The sequence below is a fragment of the Periplaneta americana genome, chromosome 1 (genome assembly GCF_040183065.1).
Source record: "Periplaneta americana isolate PAMFEO1 chromosome 1, P.americana_PAMFEO1_priV1, whole genome shotgun sequence".
NCBI lineage: Eukaryota > Metazoa > Arthropoda > Insecta > Blattodea > Blattidae > Periplaneta > Periplaneta americana.
The window spans coordinates 140,019,797-140,038,019 of NC_091117.1; the positions used below are offsets into that span (position 1 = coordinate 140,019,797).

The 18,223-nt window shown below is 34.8% G+C and overlaps 1 protein-coding gene across 19 annotated transcripts in view; it reads right to left on the reverse strand.

The window, feature by feature from the left end:
* Window positions 1-408: 408 nt before the first annotated feature.
* Window positions 409-18,223, reverse strand: part of LOC138701480 (bromodomain adjacent to zinc finger domain protein 2B-like) — a 1,224,400-nt gene continuing 1,206,585 nt past the window's right edge. For 18 of the 19 annotated variants that reach the window (XM_069828464.1, XM_069828446.1, XM_069828482.1 and 15 more), the window contains 2 exons: window positions 7,321-7,614; window positions 409-1,927 (listed from right to left, as the gene is read on the reverse strand). In XM_069828464.1, coding sequence (XP_069684565.1) covers window positions 1,696-1,927; window positions 7,321-7,614 — 526 coding nt within the window. In that variant the 3' untranslated portion in view covers window positions 409-1,695. Of the gene's footprint in view, window positions 1,928-7,320; window positions 7,615-18,223 lie in introns of those variants that run through there. The other variant, XM_069828542.1, reaches the window with a different exon arrangement.

The window sequence follows — 18,223 nt, forward strand, 5'->3', positions numbered from 1 at the left end:
CTGTACCGGCAATTATTGCGAAGTGGACAGATATTTACATTAACTGTCTTACTCAAAATTTCTCCAAAAATAAGACCTGTTAAGTGACGGTATAACTTCACGAACCACTCAGCATATTCAATTTCAAGTGGAACAAAATAAGTTCCTATTCGTGTCCATTTCATAGGTTGTGTAACTTCAAACTCATCTTCCACAACATTTGACACAGAACGTTCCATTACCTAAGTGACAAGTTGTCTATTCTTGCAACTTAAGTAATTATTCTTTGTTGAACACTGAGACAACAATCTCAAGAATAAAAACTGTTGCCAGAGAAACCGGGGGAGATTTCAAAGCTAAGAATGAAATGAGAATACTTCAAGACCAAGGATGGTTGTGTCACATTTTCAGAAATCAATACTTGAAAACTTGTGGCTGATAGCAGGAGATTTTATTATTTGCTTTAAAAAATGTATTTCCCACATATCAATACACAATTAATGACTTTCTACCGTCTGCCATTTTATCAGCTTGCATGTGGTTTTGTTTTAAATTCCTCTCTGTTAAATCACATCCCAAAATTTCACATCCAATATTTTATTAGGAAATATTACTATTTTTATCAGGAAAAAAATACATATATTATTATGGCAAATAAGCCATGACTTGCCTGAAAAAACCGGTGTTAACTTATTTCACAGTGGAGGACATTTATAGCAGTCTTTAATGTCATGCTTATGATTTCATAATTACACTTACACTTCGAGGAGAGCACAAAGATTTTTTTTTTAATTGCCTGAGAAATATTTCCAGTAGTGAACGATGGAAACATAATGAACGAAGATCCGAGTAGTCAGTTCCTTATTGGTGGTTGTAATCTGTTACGTGGGTGTGACGAACATTCTCATTCAATACTGAAAACACAATACTAGGAAAAAAACATTGCCAGTGGAATGAAGCATTGCGAAAAAGTTAATTCAAACAATTTCATTTTTTATGGTTAGAGAGCTTTAACACCTAGACATATACAAAGTAAATACTTTATCTCTCCCGAAAATTAAAATAATTAAATAATTCAATTACACTACTAACAGCAGTATATACTACGATCTTCCCATCACTCTCAAATGTTCTTCAACTTCTGAAAACACACAATTTAACACACTGACTTTTTCTTATTAATTTTTTGTAATTTTTTTGCACAATTTTACTGTTCTCAACATAAAGAAAATTAATTTATAGTCCAGAAAAACGGAACAGCAGTGTACCACATGTCGGAAAGCAAATTATTTCTTCACACCAAAGTCTTCAATTACAATTGATCTTTGTTTGCCTCGATTACGCATTTAATCTCAACTGCAATAAATGCAAGCATTGACAGTACTAAACATTATAACACGAGATCATTTTAAAACAAAGCTGCTCTCTTCAAACTAATCATGGCAGTCAGAATGGTGGGTAATAGTAGCGACGACAGGAGTTCACTTCTCTACTCGTGTGTTCACTACCTACAATCCAAGTCTATTGTAAGGCAATCACAAGATGGGATCCCCAGGTTTACAGGAATGACAAACACACTAAAAAACCCGTACAACAGCACTCACAAGACAGACACAGTGTCACTTCTCACTAGTTAGCAATTCCAGTATCCTAAATACCGCTACATGTACCCCCAAACATTGTCTACTATCACTGTCACCTTCGTGCAGATATCCTTTAAGACAGTGGCGTTGTAGTTGTTGTTGTTATTGTTGTTGTTGTTGTCGCTGCTGTTGCTGTTGTTGTTGATGTCTTAGGATGGCTACCATTAAGTTCACCCCACCGAGTCTCGAAGAATGATCGCATGCTATGACCAGCTTTTCCCACTGGAGAATCGTCTTCATTAAATGTTTCACAATTATTAAATATGAGACGCACATCTGCACAAAACTCTTCTCTTGATTTGTACCTGAAACAAGAACAAAATATTAAAACATTACAAGCATAAAAATTGATTTTAATAGACAAACAAACTCGGTGCAATATTTTTTAACATAGCTGTATGAAAAATACTCGGACCAAGCGAGAGATGAATCAGTGATAACGCACTCGACTCGCATTCGGGAGGGCCTGGGTTCGATTCCCGGTGACAACAAATCTGATCGAGGTTTCTTCGTTGTTTTTCTCGATTGGATATAACTAATTTTCAGTTAAATGAAGGCGAATACTGGATTGGACTCAAATTACCACGAAATAATAGACACAAAACAACAGCAACAAGCATTTCCAACAGTAAACTGAAGACAGTCACAATATGGCCTAGGAGTTACTATAAATAAAATATAAAACTAAATAAATAAAAAATTTTTCTCTTGGTATCTATTATGCTTTTTTTTTTTTTTTTTTTTTTTTGCGTTTGAGCAATGAAAATAACAAGCTTCCTACAACTGAAGAACGTGATCCCAAAACGCGTTAAGTCCATTTTTATGAAAGGACTGGGCTAGTTTTTTATCCACCTGTCTATGGACTTAGCGAGTTTTCAGATGACATGCACAATAACAGAAACCTTTAGATAAGGATTCGTGTTGTTTTGGAAGAAAACAAGCTAAAAATATAATTATAGGAGTCTCAAACCTAATCATATATACTTATTTACAAATGGCTTTTAAGGAACCCGCAGGTTCATTGCCACCTTCACATAAGCCCGCCATCAGTGAAAGATTAATCCAGTCTCTATCATCATATCCCACCTCCCTCAAATCCAGTTTAATATTATCCTCCCATCTACGTCTCGGCCTCTCCAAGATTTGAAAATTAAAAATTAAATAAAATGCATCCAAGACGAAAAGAGTGAAGGAAAATTGTTGAGAAGACCAAAACTTTTAATACTTCGAAGTTGTGGCACTTTAAGAAGGAGATTGGACAGAACTAAGCTTCTTGCATCAGAAGGCAAAAGAAAGTATGTGCTAAAACGTGGATTTTTAGATTATAATTGATTCATATATGGTATACAATTTTATGCTTGTTGTGACGTTTGTACTTCCGAATTGTAGGGATGGATATATTTTTCGATATACAAAGGGATTAAGTCATAAAGCTATGTGCAAAGTGAAACATTCACCTCATCACAAGCTTACCATATATTCTGTAAAAAACGAGACAGTTTCCTTTTTTTGGCCTGTGTTCCTGCATCCTGGTAATTTTAGAAAGGACACACAGAAGTCCTGTATTTTAATCAAATTTTATTTCACAATATGAAAATCAATAATTTCTCTAACTGATGTTTACTTCATAAATTAATGTTGAAATTAGACAAGGACTTTTGGTCCACGCAACATTTTAATCCTGTCCTGAATGTCGAAATGTCCAGGAATTGAGATTTCATGCTGGATATTCACTTGGATGATATGATGGTCTCTGTATTTTAAGAAGTGTGTATGAATATAATGCTCCTGATGAACAGTCTGTGGATATGAGTGAATTACTGAAATTTGTAACCTTTTTCATGCTAATTCCAGTATCTAATGCCTTCTGTGAAAGAATTTTCAGTTTACTTGATCACATCTAGACAGATAACTGAAACAAACTGTCTGAAAATCTACAGTGCATGAGGATTAAGTTGGCGTGATTTCTACTGCTCTTGTCTGAGGTCCTTGTCTACCGAATGCCACCAGATGTGACGGGCAAGAGGTTTCCTTTTGTAAAATTCTTGGAATTCCCTTTCTCCTCCCTTCTCCCTTCACACTTTTGCAAACCCAATTAGTGGATCTCTCAGTGGCGTCTCGGGGTTGTCTGAGTTCATTAGTTAGTAGTATTTTGTGAATAGTGAAGTGAGTTTGTGTCTTTTTTTTTATTGGGTTATTTTACGACGCTGTATCAACAGCTTAGGTTATTTAGCATCTGAATGAAATGAAGGTGATAATGCCGGTGAAATGAGTCCAGGGTCCACCACCGAAAGTTACCCAGCATTTGCTCGTTTTGGGTTGAGGGAAAACCTCGGAAAAAACCTCAACCAGGTAACTTTCCCCGACCGGGATTCGAACCCGGGCCACCTGGTTTCGCGGCCAGACGCGCTGACCGTTACTCCACAGGTGTGGACGAGTTTGTATCTTGTTGTACCAATTTAATATAATATAATTCACAAATTAAAATGTTTTCGGAGATGCATGGTTTCACTGTTACCTTAAATATTGTAAAGAGTGTTGTGCTCTTGTATTTAATAATAATGGTAGGCAATATGGGAAAACGAGGGAAAGCCTTGAAGTCGGACGGTATGAACATGGTTATTAATGCACATAAATTCTTTACTGGAGAATATGAGGCACTGAAATGCGGAAAACAAACAATATCTGTGCCGAGTTTTATCGAAAGAACTGCTGCAGCGACAGATATATCATCTCGTGGTGTTAACAGGATTAAAAAAAAAAGAAAAAAAAGAAAAAAAAAAAGAAAAAAAAAAAGAAAGAAAGCGGAAGCGGAATTGGAAGCGTGCTGCGATCTCCAGGAAAGAAACCCCCGAATAGGATTCTTAAAAAACGTGTGTAACAGGTTAAAAATGAGCGCACTTGCAAAAGTGACGGAAGAAAATTAGAGGAAGGCCTGTAAACACGTAGAAAAAGTTGAAAAATTTTATTGGGCGAAGGATGGACTTGTAGATGGAAATTTATTATTCATTCGTAATCAATTTGGACGACACGGACATGGACGAACTTTCTGGCGGAGTGGAGTCAGAATTTGAAGAGGAAGAGAATGCCACCACTGGTAACTCGTGGTCGTTTGAAGGAGTGTCGACCATCATAAATGAGGGTAGAGAGAGAAGGTGAGCATTCTCTCTCTTTCTAAAAGGGACTAGACAAGTAAATCCTCATGGACTGTAGCAAGGCAGAGTTGCAAGTAAAAGTTAATTTTGGAGTATCATGTTTTGAAATTGTCCAGTTTCTTAAGAACAATCCTAGTAAAATGTGAAAAGAAATACAGTTTTAATTAATGATGATTTTTCATTAAAAAGTTAATACTGCCTACCTAGTGTTTCAAATTTCCATTGTGCTGTGTTGTGGTTGTGGAGACCATTAAATACACTAGTGTCCAAAAGTTAAGCATAATTCAATATTTTGTTCCCAACCTATCAAATGAATCACACAGAATCTAGTATGCAACAAAGTAACACACATCAGCAAATTTTGTTTTATTGTGGCGTAGGGACACATTTTACACAATCATGGTACAAAATCTGACTATCACTTCCACAACAATGATGATGCTGAGCAGTTAATATGGGGTGTGGTTACCCCTCATGGCTACACAGGCGTCGCAGTGCCATGGCATGCCCTCTGTCAGGTGGTGCAAGAGCTCTGCAGACAGCTGTTTCCAACCTGATGAAGAGCATTGCGGAGGGTTGAAAGTGTCCTAATGCATCCCAGGCATGCTCTATAGGGTTCAGATCCAGGGACATCGCTGGCCAGTCCATGCACTGGATATCTTCCCCCTTAAGATACTCGTCCACCAGATTGGCTCTATGTGGACGTGCATTGTCGTCCATAAAGATGAAGTGTGGACTAACTGAATCTCTGAAAAGTTGCCCATGTCGTTCCAATACCTCGTCTCTGTACCTCTGGGCATTCACAGTACCAGCTGCGAAGATGTGCAGATCTGTACGTCCATTGAACATTATGCTTGCCCACATGAGTATGCCGCCACCACCACAAAATGGCGTTTTTCCACGATTTTTGTGTGATGAAACCTGGTTCCACGTTCCCTCCAGATTATTGTGCAACGGGATTCATTGATCAAACTGAATCTGGACTCGTCTGTATACAGCACGTTCCTCCTTTCATCCAAAGTCCAATGTTGATATTGCCGACTCCACTGTAAACGGTTCCTTATGTGTACTCGAGTGAGCTGGATACACACTACTGGTCATCTGTCACAGAGACCGCCTGTTCTGAGCCTCCAGTATACAGTGTGCCTGGAAACTCGAACGCCTGAGGCATCTGCAAGCTCAGAAGACAGTTGTCTTTCCGGCATTGTCCGATTACGTCGTGCTGTTAAGGTCAAATATCGGTCCTCTTGCAGCATTGTGACCCATGGGAGACCTTGTACAGGCATACGACGAACATCTCCTGTGTCTTCGAACCGTCGCCAAAGCCTGGAAATGACACTTTGTGCCACATTCAGGGCTCGAGAGACTTCGGTCTGTGTCTGACCTGCTTCCAGACGTTTGATTATTCTACCCTTTAAAACAGGGTCCAGTTGGCGTCTCTGTGGCATGTTGGTGCTGTCCTGTATACACTGTGATAAGAAACTACCCTCTGTTCACAATGAGAGAACAAGAACGAATGAGTCGCACTGGGTCTGTTTGCTTACCTTCGAAACACGTGTTTATTCGGAGGGGAGGCAGAGGTTGGAGTACCCCCTCCTTATGCACAGCGCACAAGTATGATGCGACACACACTGTGATAAAGTTTTATAGCGATTGCTCACCGTTTTCCCTTTCATTTCTCTATTTTACGAATTATGCTTAACTTTTGGACACTAGTCTATTATAATTGATGATCAGTATATACACTTCTATAGTTATTTCGTGTCAGTATTTACATTCAGGCTCAAATGTAAAATTTGAAGTACAGTATGTCCAGGAATCAGCTAACAGATAGTTGGCATCCCTAGTTAAATTATTTTGATTTGTATAAAATAATGTTTGCGAATATTTGGTTTTGAAATAACCAAACGGTTACTGTTAGACTCTTTACTTGTTTTACATTTTAAAGCTTCAATGTCAGTAAGATCTATGGAATACAATGAATGAAAATGAAAGAAAAAAAAGTGGAAAATGATAAGTAGGCCTACATACTGACAAGTGATATAAATAAATTGACAAGAATAGACATCGTTTAAAGGCAATAATGTTCTTTCTTTCGTTAGCTTCCTTGTTTCAATCTTACTTAATACATTTTTCAGTAACCTCTAACTTCAATTTCCTTACAAAAAGTTCCATAATAAAAATGTTCCGTATTTTCATGAGACATTTATAGCAGGCTTAACTCATCACATTACAAAATGGAGACTTTGGATTTACTTCCTTCTGATTTTTGAGGTAAGCTCTACTGCTGACTAATATTTAATGACATGACTATCAAAAACTGTCACAGCTGTTATCCTGGCGATTTCTCTGTAAGTACTTTAAGACTCATCATCAAACCAAGAAATAGATTCGTAACACCTCAAAATCTGTGCTTCAGTGGCTGACCATGACATTATCTTGGAAAAATATTGGAGTGCAAGAGGTCAAATGACTTTATTGTCAAATGCCTGGCATTAGAAAACAACAATAACTTTAAGACTTATCATGAAATGGTAACTCACTGAGCATCCTGCAACTTCTTTTTGATGGAGCTCAGATCCATAGGACTCTTGATGATTTTGCGGTATGTAGGAAACTGCTTCGTGTTCACAGGAAGTAAGAAAGGCCATGCTTCGTCATGTGATTCCAAATCTTCAAGTAGAATTTTACACGGATTCAAATCCTTTGATAGTTTCTTCCCTCTCTCTTTTTTATTTGGAGTAGTTGGTGCAGACTGGGATACTGAAGGGGAAGCCACGATGGGAGTAGCAGCTGAATTGCTGTCTTCTGTGTGTGTTATAGGGGTAGCTGGAGACCTGAAAAATGATACAAATTAAATAAGACCACTTCACCAAATGCAACTGGAAAACTGGAAAAATTGAAAAAAATTATGTGTATCAGTACTCATATTGCCATTCTATGCTATGTTACATAAATCAGAGTACAGTTAACTCCCGATAATTCACGTGTGGTTAATTTGCTTTCCAGGTAATTCATGATCGATCCTTTTCTTCTGGGGGAGGGGAGGGGGCGAAGTTACGTCATTTCTGTTTTTACTCGATTTATGCTCTCTTCCTTCCTCTAAGGAAATTTGCGATCTTAAATCAGTAAAATGAACACTCCTCTAAGAAACAAAAAAAGAATAACAATATATTTTTTAAAGCAAAGTGTCTTATGATATTTTATAAAACTTGATGTTTCTTGTCTTAAGATTATATCCCACTGCAGTACTGTATAATATTATAATGTTTCAAAATGTTTTACACTGTTTTACATTTTGAAATTGAATTTGAAATGTATCTTAGTAATTAAACCTATCAGAGCAACTTTTACTGGATTATAAATAATAATAATAATTTTGCGGATAATTAGCTATTTTCGATATTTCACGGAAGTTTGTTTGTGCATTAATTATGGAAAATTATCGTGAGTTGACTGTACTTTCTCAGCATAATGGGATCTCATAAGGATAATCTTCAGTAACTATTCAAAGTAAACCTGTATTCCTTCCTTATACTTCAAGGCTGTATAATAAATCCATGAGTTTTATTTTGCAGCCATATAACGATTTATTTGCATTCCTTGTTTTCAGCTTAAGATGAATGTCACAGTTTTCCATAAATTTACTCAAATCTGTTAAGGTTTTGTTAATATTATATAAATATTTTTCTTCATTTGCATATCGAATGAGTACAGCCCAGCATAGAACCAAATATTCTATGTGGGGAAAAAAAAAAAAAAAAAAAACGCTGTCTTCAAGGAAAATCATTCCATCTAAAATTAAGCTTACATTCTTAAAATTATGTTAACATATATATGCACAAATAAAATATCAGTATATCATTCAATTATATATATATATATATATATATATATATATATATATATATATATATTTTACGCAGAAATTAAAACAACATTTATACTCTGACAACAAATAAAGGTTCATTAAATTATTTATCATTACATTCTTACAGATACTTTACCTTTCATTTACAAAATGACAACATTCTCAAGACTGCTGTTATAGCTAGTGATTAAAAAAGAAACAGACAACTTCAACAAGTTACAGGAACAGAACTGTAAGATATCGAAAACCAACTTACATTGTTTTGTAAATACATTCTTGAAGTTCCTTTCAATAGTTCACAAAATGTTCGATATCTACAGTGTACATTCTGAAACACACGGTATATTTCAAGGCAGTAGTCAAATTCCTGCCAAATATGTCAGTTAGAGCATGTAGAAACTAAAGTTTGTAAGCAATTTTTAGCTCTTCTGTAAAATTTTCCAAATGGTCAGCAGTGGAATTTATAGCTTTAAATTTCCATTTCTTGTCGATTTCTTTAGATTTTCTAAATAATGGACTTTTTTATTTGACACACGTGGTTTTTCAGGACTTTTATTCTGATATAGAAGTCACGTTACTGTAATTACTGTACTTCAAATTTCTTGTGCCAATCATAAATGGACAGCCTAGTTCAGGGATTGACAAAAATGTAACCGTGATTACTAGCAATAGTGACGCCACTTGGGCAGCGCAGTAAACTGTCTTTGCTTCACCCCCTTCCTTTCCTCCAATTCCCCTACAACTCCAGTACACAAGCACCTGCCAGTGGCGGGTTAGCTGCTTAGATTTAGATTGCTTCTTTCTCAAAATCTACAATGTCTGCTTGGAAACGTGTGTTTAAGGAAGAATGGGAGGAACAGTATTTGTTGTGGCACTTATCAAACATCGGACGGCATTATGACACATGCTATAATGATTATCACGAAATAATAGGTAAGCATGAACATATCTAATCTAATTGTAAACAGAATTGTGTATAGCAGAAAATAAGGATAAAAATCATTTTCTTTTCGTAGAACTGGACAGGGCGAAGCAATTAAAACATTTAAAAAAACGAAATTGAAATAATAGTTTCGGTACTAAAATATGATGAACAAGACATGAGTGAAAGAGAACTCCATGTCAGTTATGTTTGAAAATCGTAAAATCATTGAAGTGCAATAAGGAAGGAGAGTTCATTAAAACATGTCTGAATAAAGTTCCTGACATTGTTTGTCCCGAATAATCTGTTGTTTTTAATAGTATGAAATCCAAACAGACAATACAGAGGAGGATAATGGACACTGAAACACTAGCTAAACGAGAAATAAAATAAAAAATGTATAAATATGTGATCTATTTTCTTGCTTTAGGTATAAACACCGGTATTGCTACAGTAGAATTTGGTAATTTTCACAAGCGGAATTACGGAGGATCTTTCCATATAAGAATTTTGCTCGATGTCATTCCACTTAAAGGAAATACAACAGAAGAAGAGTTATTTCAAGCATAAAAAAAATGCATAGAAGAAAAGAATCTGAATATAAGCAATTGTATCTGTAGTAACAGATGGGGCTAGAAATAAGAGTGGTTTAAGAAAAGTCTACTAGATGGACTAAAGAGACCTGGAAATAAGTGAGGACATAAAATGTTTCATTATATAACACATCAGACTGGCTTAGATTTATTTAAAATATTCTTCATAGAAAAATATCTACAGCCCTATCTTAGGTCGCCTGCAGCTACCATACATAGCTGCTATGTTTGGCTCTACATTCAGTATATTTCCAAACAATTGCTTTCTGAACGAAAACTTGTAAAATCGAAACAAAGATAGCTAACAGACGAAAATTTATTAGTTGTATTAAGAGTGACAAATAGTGACGTATTTTCCTACCTTGTTATGGCACAGTAAAAATTAAGGTGAAATAAAATATAATTTACCTATCTATAAATCATAAATGTGTACTCTGCATCAGATGCTTATGTTGAGAGTCTGCCACTGGCATCTGTATGGAGTGCTCTATACTCCTCAATTGATATTACATCTTACTTTTGCGGCTTGCATCTAGTGTCATTGTGAGTACAAACTTGCCGATGGCTGGCCTAGTTGGTGGTATTTTTTTTTTTTTAAATGTAGTCTAAAATGCCACTTCCTAACTGATATGTATATAAAGTCAACTTCGAATATAGTGAACCACTGTGGACTTGCATATTTCATTCACTATATCCGAAGTCTCTCTCCCCTAACCTTAAATGACAGAAATGAATGGAATTGTGAACAAGAAACTAAAATATTTCATTTTTGTGGAATGGATTACACTGTAAACTGTTACTCATAGTTGATTTACTTAAACTGTGCTGTTGCCCCAAGTCTGCTTGTGAAAGATCACGTTCAATGTCACTTATAATATTCGCCTTATCTTTCAAAGAAAACACTTTAAGCTTCGACATTTTAATACAGTACATTCACTGTTGGAACACTAGAAACAGACTGATCAGGTAGAACTGACAAACGCTGTTATGGTGTGACTGTGTACTCAGCCTTGAAATTTCCCGGATCACTTAATGGAAATTGGGAGGGGGCTAATGGAGTTTGAAAGCTATCGAAATCTTACCTTCATTTATGCTCTGGACATAACGTCCGTCCCCTTTTAATAAAAGAAGGCAATTTCATTTTCTGTTGTTTCAATGCTGTCCTTCAATGTTTCTGAGAACAAAAGGCAACCCTTTGACGGTGGAGGATTAGAAATAACATTAGAGTAGAGTGCCTGAGAACAGAATGTCAACCCTTCGACGGTGGAGTAAGGCAAGGTCGTCACGCGTTGCCTGGATTTACAGTGCAGCTCATTGTCTAGGAATCACTAATCCTACCTTTATCCTTTGACTAAAGAAGAAACTTAGAATGTTGTTCTCAACATATTCTTTCAATTTTATACAAGAAGGTCTGACTTCAAATAAGAATTTGTCAGGATACAAGGTCCATTATAAACGGAAATATTAATGTACTTTATAATGTATGCGGGTCGGGACCAACGATTTAGGTTCACTATAGCCGAATGTTCACTATAACCGAGTTCACTATACCCAGAGTTGACTGTATTTCATTTTTGTTGTTGAACAAAATCTGCAAATAGAATTTTTATACTTTCAATGGTCATGATTTTATAACATATTGAAGTTCCTTTTGTGATAATGATGTATATCTGCTTTAACATCTGCCGTTGGGACATTTTATGATACATAATAACAGTGAAGAGTACTACCACTCTTAATAGCTGATACATTCCTGAGTTCTCTCCGCAAACCATGGTGTGAGGTTTTTAGGTATTTGCACTATGTTCTAGATGTAGAGACATCCAATGCTTCTGAGTTGCATGTCTGTCAGCCATGGTATGGAAAAGGAAACCTATTTGTTGGGTCAGTTACCAAGAGTTATTCTCGAAATAGCTGGCTCACAGAAAGTGCAGCATCATAGTGTACGGTCAAGACCTGGATGGGTGGTAGCAGAAATGTTAAGTGTGGTCAGGACCCAGATTGGTGACTGTAGAACAGTGCAGCAATACATTATGTGATGAAGACTTGAATAGGTAATTGTCATTTAACCAATCGACCCTGTTAAGAGCCAGAAATGTTTCTCTCCTTAAACCCCTAAACACAAACATGCAGATACAATCAACATCCTAACACTTGATAGATCTTGTGTACTAATTGGTATGAATTTTTATGAATAAAGAAGAAAACAGGGGAAGACTGAATAAATAGCAATTTTGTGTAAATTTGACATGAAAACGTCCAATGATATTCTATGGAGTAAACATTATTATAATTCATGTACATACTTCCCGGCTGAATAGATTCGTAAATCTTCAATATGTATAAAATCATAGCAGTAATCACAGAAAAATTATGCACAGAAAAGTGCCAAAAACCATTTTTTCGGTATTAGGATATTATAAAAGCATTCTATGGTAACAATGTCGTCGAAAGCTGTATTTTGCAGTATTAAAATACTTACTCTTACACTTCACATATATGAAAACACCAAATAAGCTGTAACAAAATTATACTAATATGAATGACAGATTATGAAACTATTTTTAACACCATAATACATTTTTGAAAGAGAAACTACTTATAATTTTAGTAATTGATGCTAGAAGATTACACATGTCATACATGTCTAAACCATTTCAACACACAGAATCTGATAAGGAACACTATTTCGAGAAGTTAAATTTCTGGAGCATATGTTTCAATGTCTTATGTACTAAATGTGTAGATAATGTAGTTCAGAATCAGGCATAGATATAAAAATGTACGAAAAAGAAAATCTGTAAATTGTAAATACCGGTACCACTCTTTATGACAATAATACAAATACAACAAAATACACAACTTTCTTCTAAATTGGTATTAAACTTCAGGGTATTTGTATACATCTTCTTTAATCCAATCACCTCATTTGGTGAGCTGTGGTTGCGCGAGATTTACCATATCAAAACATCTTACTAAGACATTTTAATCAGGAAGTATATATTTTTGGCCGTTTGCAGAATGTTAATCCATTACATTTTTGTCCATTTGTAATTTGGTCCTAATTTTATGTTTGTCCTCCATCAAATTTTGTCCACAAATCTTTCGTCCATGGCATTTTAATATTATGTGACATTTCGTCCTATATATATTTTGGTCCACATCTATGGAGTAGCGGTTAGCACATCTGACTGCAAAACCAGGTGGCCCGGGTTCGATTTCCTGTCTGGGCAAGTACCTGGTTGAGATTTTTCCGGGGTTTTCCCCTCATCCCAATATGAGCAAATGCTGGGTAACTTTCGGTGCTGGACGCCAGACTCATTTCACCAACATTATCACCTTCATCTCATTCAGACACTAAATAACCTAAGATGTTGATGAAGCGTCGTAAAATAACCTAGTAATATATATATATATATATATTTTGTCCTTACCTGATTTAGTCCAAATTTATTTGCTTAAAATTTTCGTAGCTGTGTTTATTACAAAAAAAAAATAATCACTGAAATAAAACATGAGATTTATTTTAGCTATTTCAAGGAACAAAGATCATGCATTCATTGGAGCTATTTCTTAGAAAGTGTACTGGTAATTTCCTTCTTTAATTTCCATCTTCGCAGTTCTGCAACTGCTGTGTAATTTCATTACAGGTTGACCGATTCTCACATCACCAATATATCCTGGTTCGATCCTTATTATAAGAGTGGTGTTGATAATAGCAGCTGTCTTTTATGAGCAGTGGTTTGTTCTTTTTTGAAGTAATTATTTTGGGATCCATACCTGATAATTTTAAGTAAAATTATGTATGCATTTCCCTAGCAACACCTGTCCATTTTTGAGTTCTCCATTATTTGGTATTCCATTGTTGGCTTCTGTTTAAAATGTGCTTCTAGTATATGAATATCCAAAATCAATCACGATTGGATAATATGAATATTGGACTAAATTTCTGTGAATTAAAAAATTCCTGGACGAAATTTACTCATGGACAAAAATGCTATGGACTTATTCCACTGGACTTAAATGAGTTGGTACAGTACAAGAAATTTGGACGAAATTTGTATTGTACGAAAATGTTTGGACAAAAATTCCTGAAAGCATTTTTGGCATAGTCTCTGATAAATTTTATTCTGCATTAAAATCTTGCGTAGTTATTTTTTTATCAATTTATTATAGCACACTGCACATCTATCTCCAAACTGTACATTTAAATCCAAGTGCAGATAATTTAAATATGAGGCCGTTTGGTTAATGAAGTGCAATAGTTGAAAAGTGATGTTTTTTATAAGAACTATTTAAGTTCATTATGTATAAAAAAAGAAGTATGTGTAAAAATTAATTTAAGTAAAACTTTTTTCGGAAATTTTACGGACTCCAAAACATCAGATCATAATATGACCTACCTGTAATTGAGGCATTTTCTGGAACAAGAACTTAAATGAAAAATCTTGAACCTGAGATACAGAGCATCAAAATTTTAGATCTCGTGTAACAGAATTGTGCAGAAATGTTTATAGAGGGCGCTGTGTGTTGATGGAGTGAAATAATACTTTGTCAGGAGGAAGGTCTGATATTAAAGATTCCAGTATATACTGAAAACGAAAAATGTTATGCCAGGGAACGCCTCAATTATTACCTGTATTGTCATTCATTCTAAGGTTCTCATAACTTCGCAGTTCAATGTTACAACTACATAATAATGAAATACAATCAAATTAGTACAACTTCTAGAACTATACAGGTGGAAGTGAAATAACCCCGCAGATTTTCAGAGCAAATAGCTCATGTTGCATGTAACAAAAAAGTGTAATACCATATTGGTGGAAAGTTCGTAGTTTTTTCAGAAAAAAGAAAAAGATTTCACCCCCTTCCAAACGTTTAACACCTTCTTATTCGGTAACTATTGCGAGTAGGATCGTGATTTTTTTTCCATTTCGACAGAAAATCTAATAAGAAGTCATTTATCTCTCTGGCGTATTTCAATAGCATGGATGGTTTTCATGTAAATTTAGTTGAAAAGCCATTAATTTCAAGCCACTGAACGATGAGAGCAGATTGCACGTTGTAGTGAGAGTGAGAGAGAGAGAGAGAGAGAGAGAGAGGCTCGCGTACAGAAACAGATCTGAGTTCATTGACCTCTTATGTTTTTATTACAAGAAGACAGATGACTGCGTTAGTGATGATGTTGCCAGACTGCTGAAACTTTCAACTTAATTTTCTAATCAACCGTGCATTTAATCACAAAACATAAAAGAGGGTTTCTATCCATTTAAGTACATTCTATTGTCCCTTTCAACCTGCAGGATTATTTCACTTCCACCCTGTATATAAAAAAGATGTTTACTACATGATAACTGTAGTAAACAAGGCTAAAAGAAAACTTATGAAATTTTTAGAATTGGCAAATTTCAAATGGAAATACAGAACAGTATTACAGTTGATACCATAATAGACTGAACTGAATTGAGGTGGCATAGAACAAAACCAAGGACAAAATTTATATCATTCAGCTATAATACGATTAAACTGCTTTGTGATTCTAAAAATAAATAAAATGTACAGACCCAGAAACAAAATTTGGTCCACCTGAATTTTGTTTCTGGGTCTGTATGTACCTATAAATCACACAGACTAAATGTAAGGATCACTACACATGTGCATATATTGATGCAATATAATCTACACATTCATCACTTAACTTATAAATAAAACATTCCCAACCCAGCATGAGACAGGACTACAAAGTACAAAATTAAACTCACTATATTAGTGTTTCCCAAACTTCATCTCCTGCTAAATTCACTAAATGAAGTTACAAGAAAGAGCTTGATTTGCATTAATTATTAATTAAGAGCAGATCACTGGGTGTCCTTTCATAGATTATAGCAGATATATTATAAGTAATTATATTCAAAATAGGAAGTTTGGCACAAAGAAAAAATTAACTGGAAGAATTTACATTTTTAAATTATAAATGTTATCATTCAAAATAAGAGACTAATGTTAATGTAATCAACGAAAGATCTCCATATAAAACTGCACAATACAATACTCACTGACTGGAAACTGTAATAACAGTCTCATTTATAATTTTACTTTAATCACAAAACCTGATTACCGGTACTTAAAATTAATACATAAATTCAACAGCCTTGAATACAATTTGCAGTAATGATAACTAAGTTCAGACGATTAACGTTATATGGAAGTTATGATCATGAGTTCGAATTCTGCTAAGAATAATCAATATAATTTACCATGTGTCACGTTGAATCCATCATAATGTGAGTCCTGTCATATTATCCATTTAGAAAAATTTTAGATCTATTTCAATATTACACAAGCTTTGAATTTTCTAATGCTTATACAAATCGCTGTTTTCTATTAAGCCACACATTATTTTATGACAAATTTCGACATGAATATAAAATATATGAGAGACAGTTTGGGAAGCACAGCCTGATGCAAAATCAGTAAAAAGTATTAAAAAATGTCTTCATAATTTAAACTAATTAATTCAGTAGAAAAATAATGTTTCATCTACTTTTTACACTGACCAACAAAACACTATACACAACAAAGCGAAATTATATCCTTCAATCTCAAATGTACTCGTATATCATAATATATTATAAAATTATAGTTAATGTCCACTTTGCATGCGTGGGGCAAATCAATATGAAATATTTTCTCCAGCAAAACAAAATCATGTCACAGAAGCATTTGTACACTAATAACAACTCAAGTAAAGAAGTAACACGATGCAGACAGATAAATCATCCTATCCATTCGCCTTATAAAGTAACTAACGAAATATTTAAGTGGTATCAGAATCCTGAGTTATACAAGAAATTCCCCAAAATTTATGGAAGGACTGTGATTAATTTCAACTTTCATATGAAGTTGATATCTGGTCCTAATCTGATTATAATTAGCAATTAATAACGTCATAATATACTCAGTTGTTATATTGTTATTCCACGATTTCTATTTTGGTTTTTTATACCGAGTGTTAAAAAAAAAATGTTAGTTCCATATTAGTTCTTTTACCAACTAGGATATTTTATTCTGTATGTTAATTAATTTTATAATTCTTTCACATTACGAAATCTGTCCTCAAAATTATCATGGCAAGAACTGCATCTACTGACGGGGGGTGGGTGGGGGGGAATACAACTGTCGTCTGTAGGTTTGTACGACATTCTCAACAAGAGGTTGTTTCTAAAAGCAACAGTGAAAGCCCAGAAAATATAAAACTGAAGGTTGTAATCAACTACCACTTCTTTTCTTAGAACTGAAGCAAAGAGCAACTCTTATTTGCCTGGAGTTTAGGTGACCCCAAAGTTATGACACAGAAGAAGGTTTGTCTTCAACTGGAATCAAATCAGTCAAATCTATAATGATTACCCACTTTGAAAGAAGTGTTAGAAAATACACAATATACCGTATCTCCTATTCATTCCTTAGTTGGAGATCCATTAGTATATATATATATATATATATATATATATATATATATATATATTTTAGTTGGTTATTTAACGATGCTGTATCAACTACGAGGTTATTTAGTGTCAATGAGATTGGTGATAGCGAGATGGTAATTGACGAGATGAGACCGAGGATTCGCTGTAAATTACCTGGCATTCACCTTACGGTTGGGGAAAATCTCGGAAAAAACCCAACCAGGTAATCAGCCCAAGCGGGAATCGAACCCATGCCCGAACACAACTTCAGACCGGAAGGCAGGCGCCTTAACCAACTGAGCCATGCCGGTGGCTTCCATGGGTATATGTGTGTAATCAATAATCATATTTATTTCAAATATCGTTTATGCAAGATTGCAATTCAAGAGTGATTCCAAAATGCATTCAATTAATTTTCATGAAAGGATGGTCTATTTATTTTATACACCAGTCTACGTACTGAGCAAGTTTTCAAATGACATGCACCTTTTGACAAGGATTTGCATTGTTTTGGAAGAAAACGAGCTTAAAACATGATAGAGGTCTCAAAACATAATCATACATACATATATATATATATATATATATGTATAT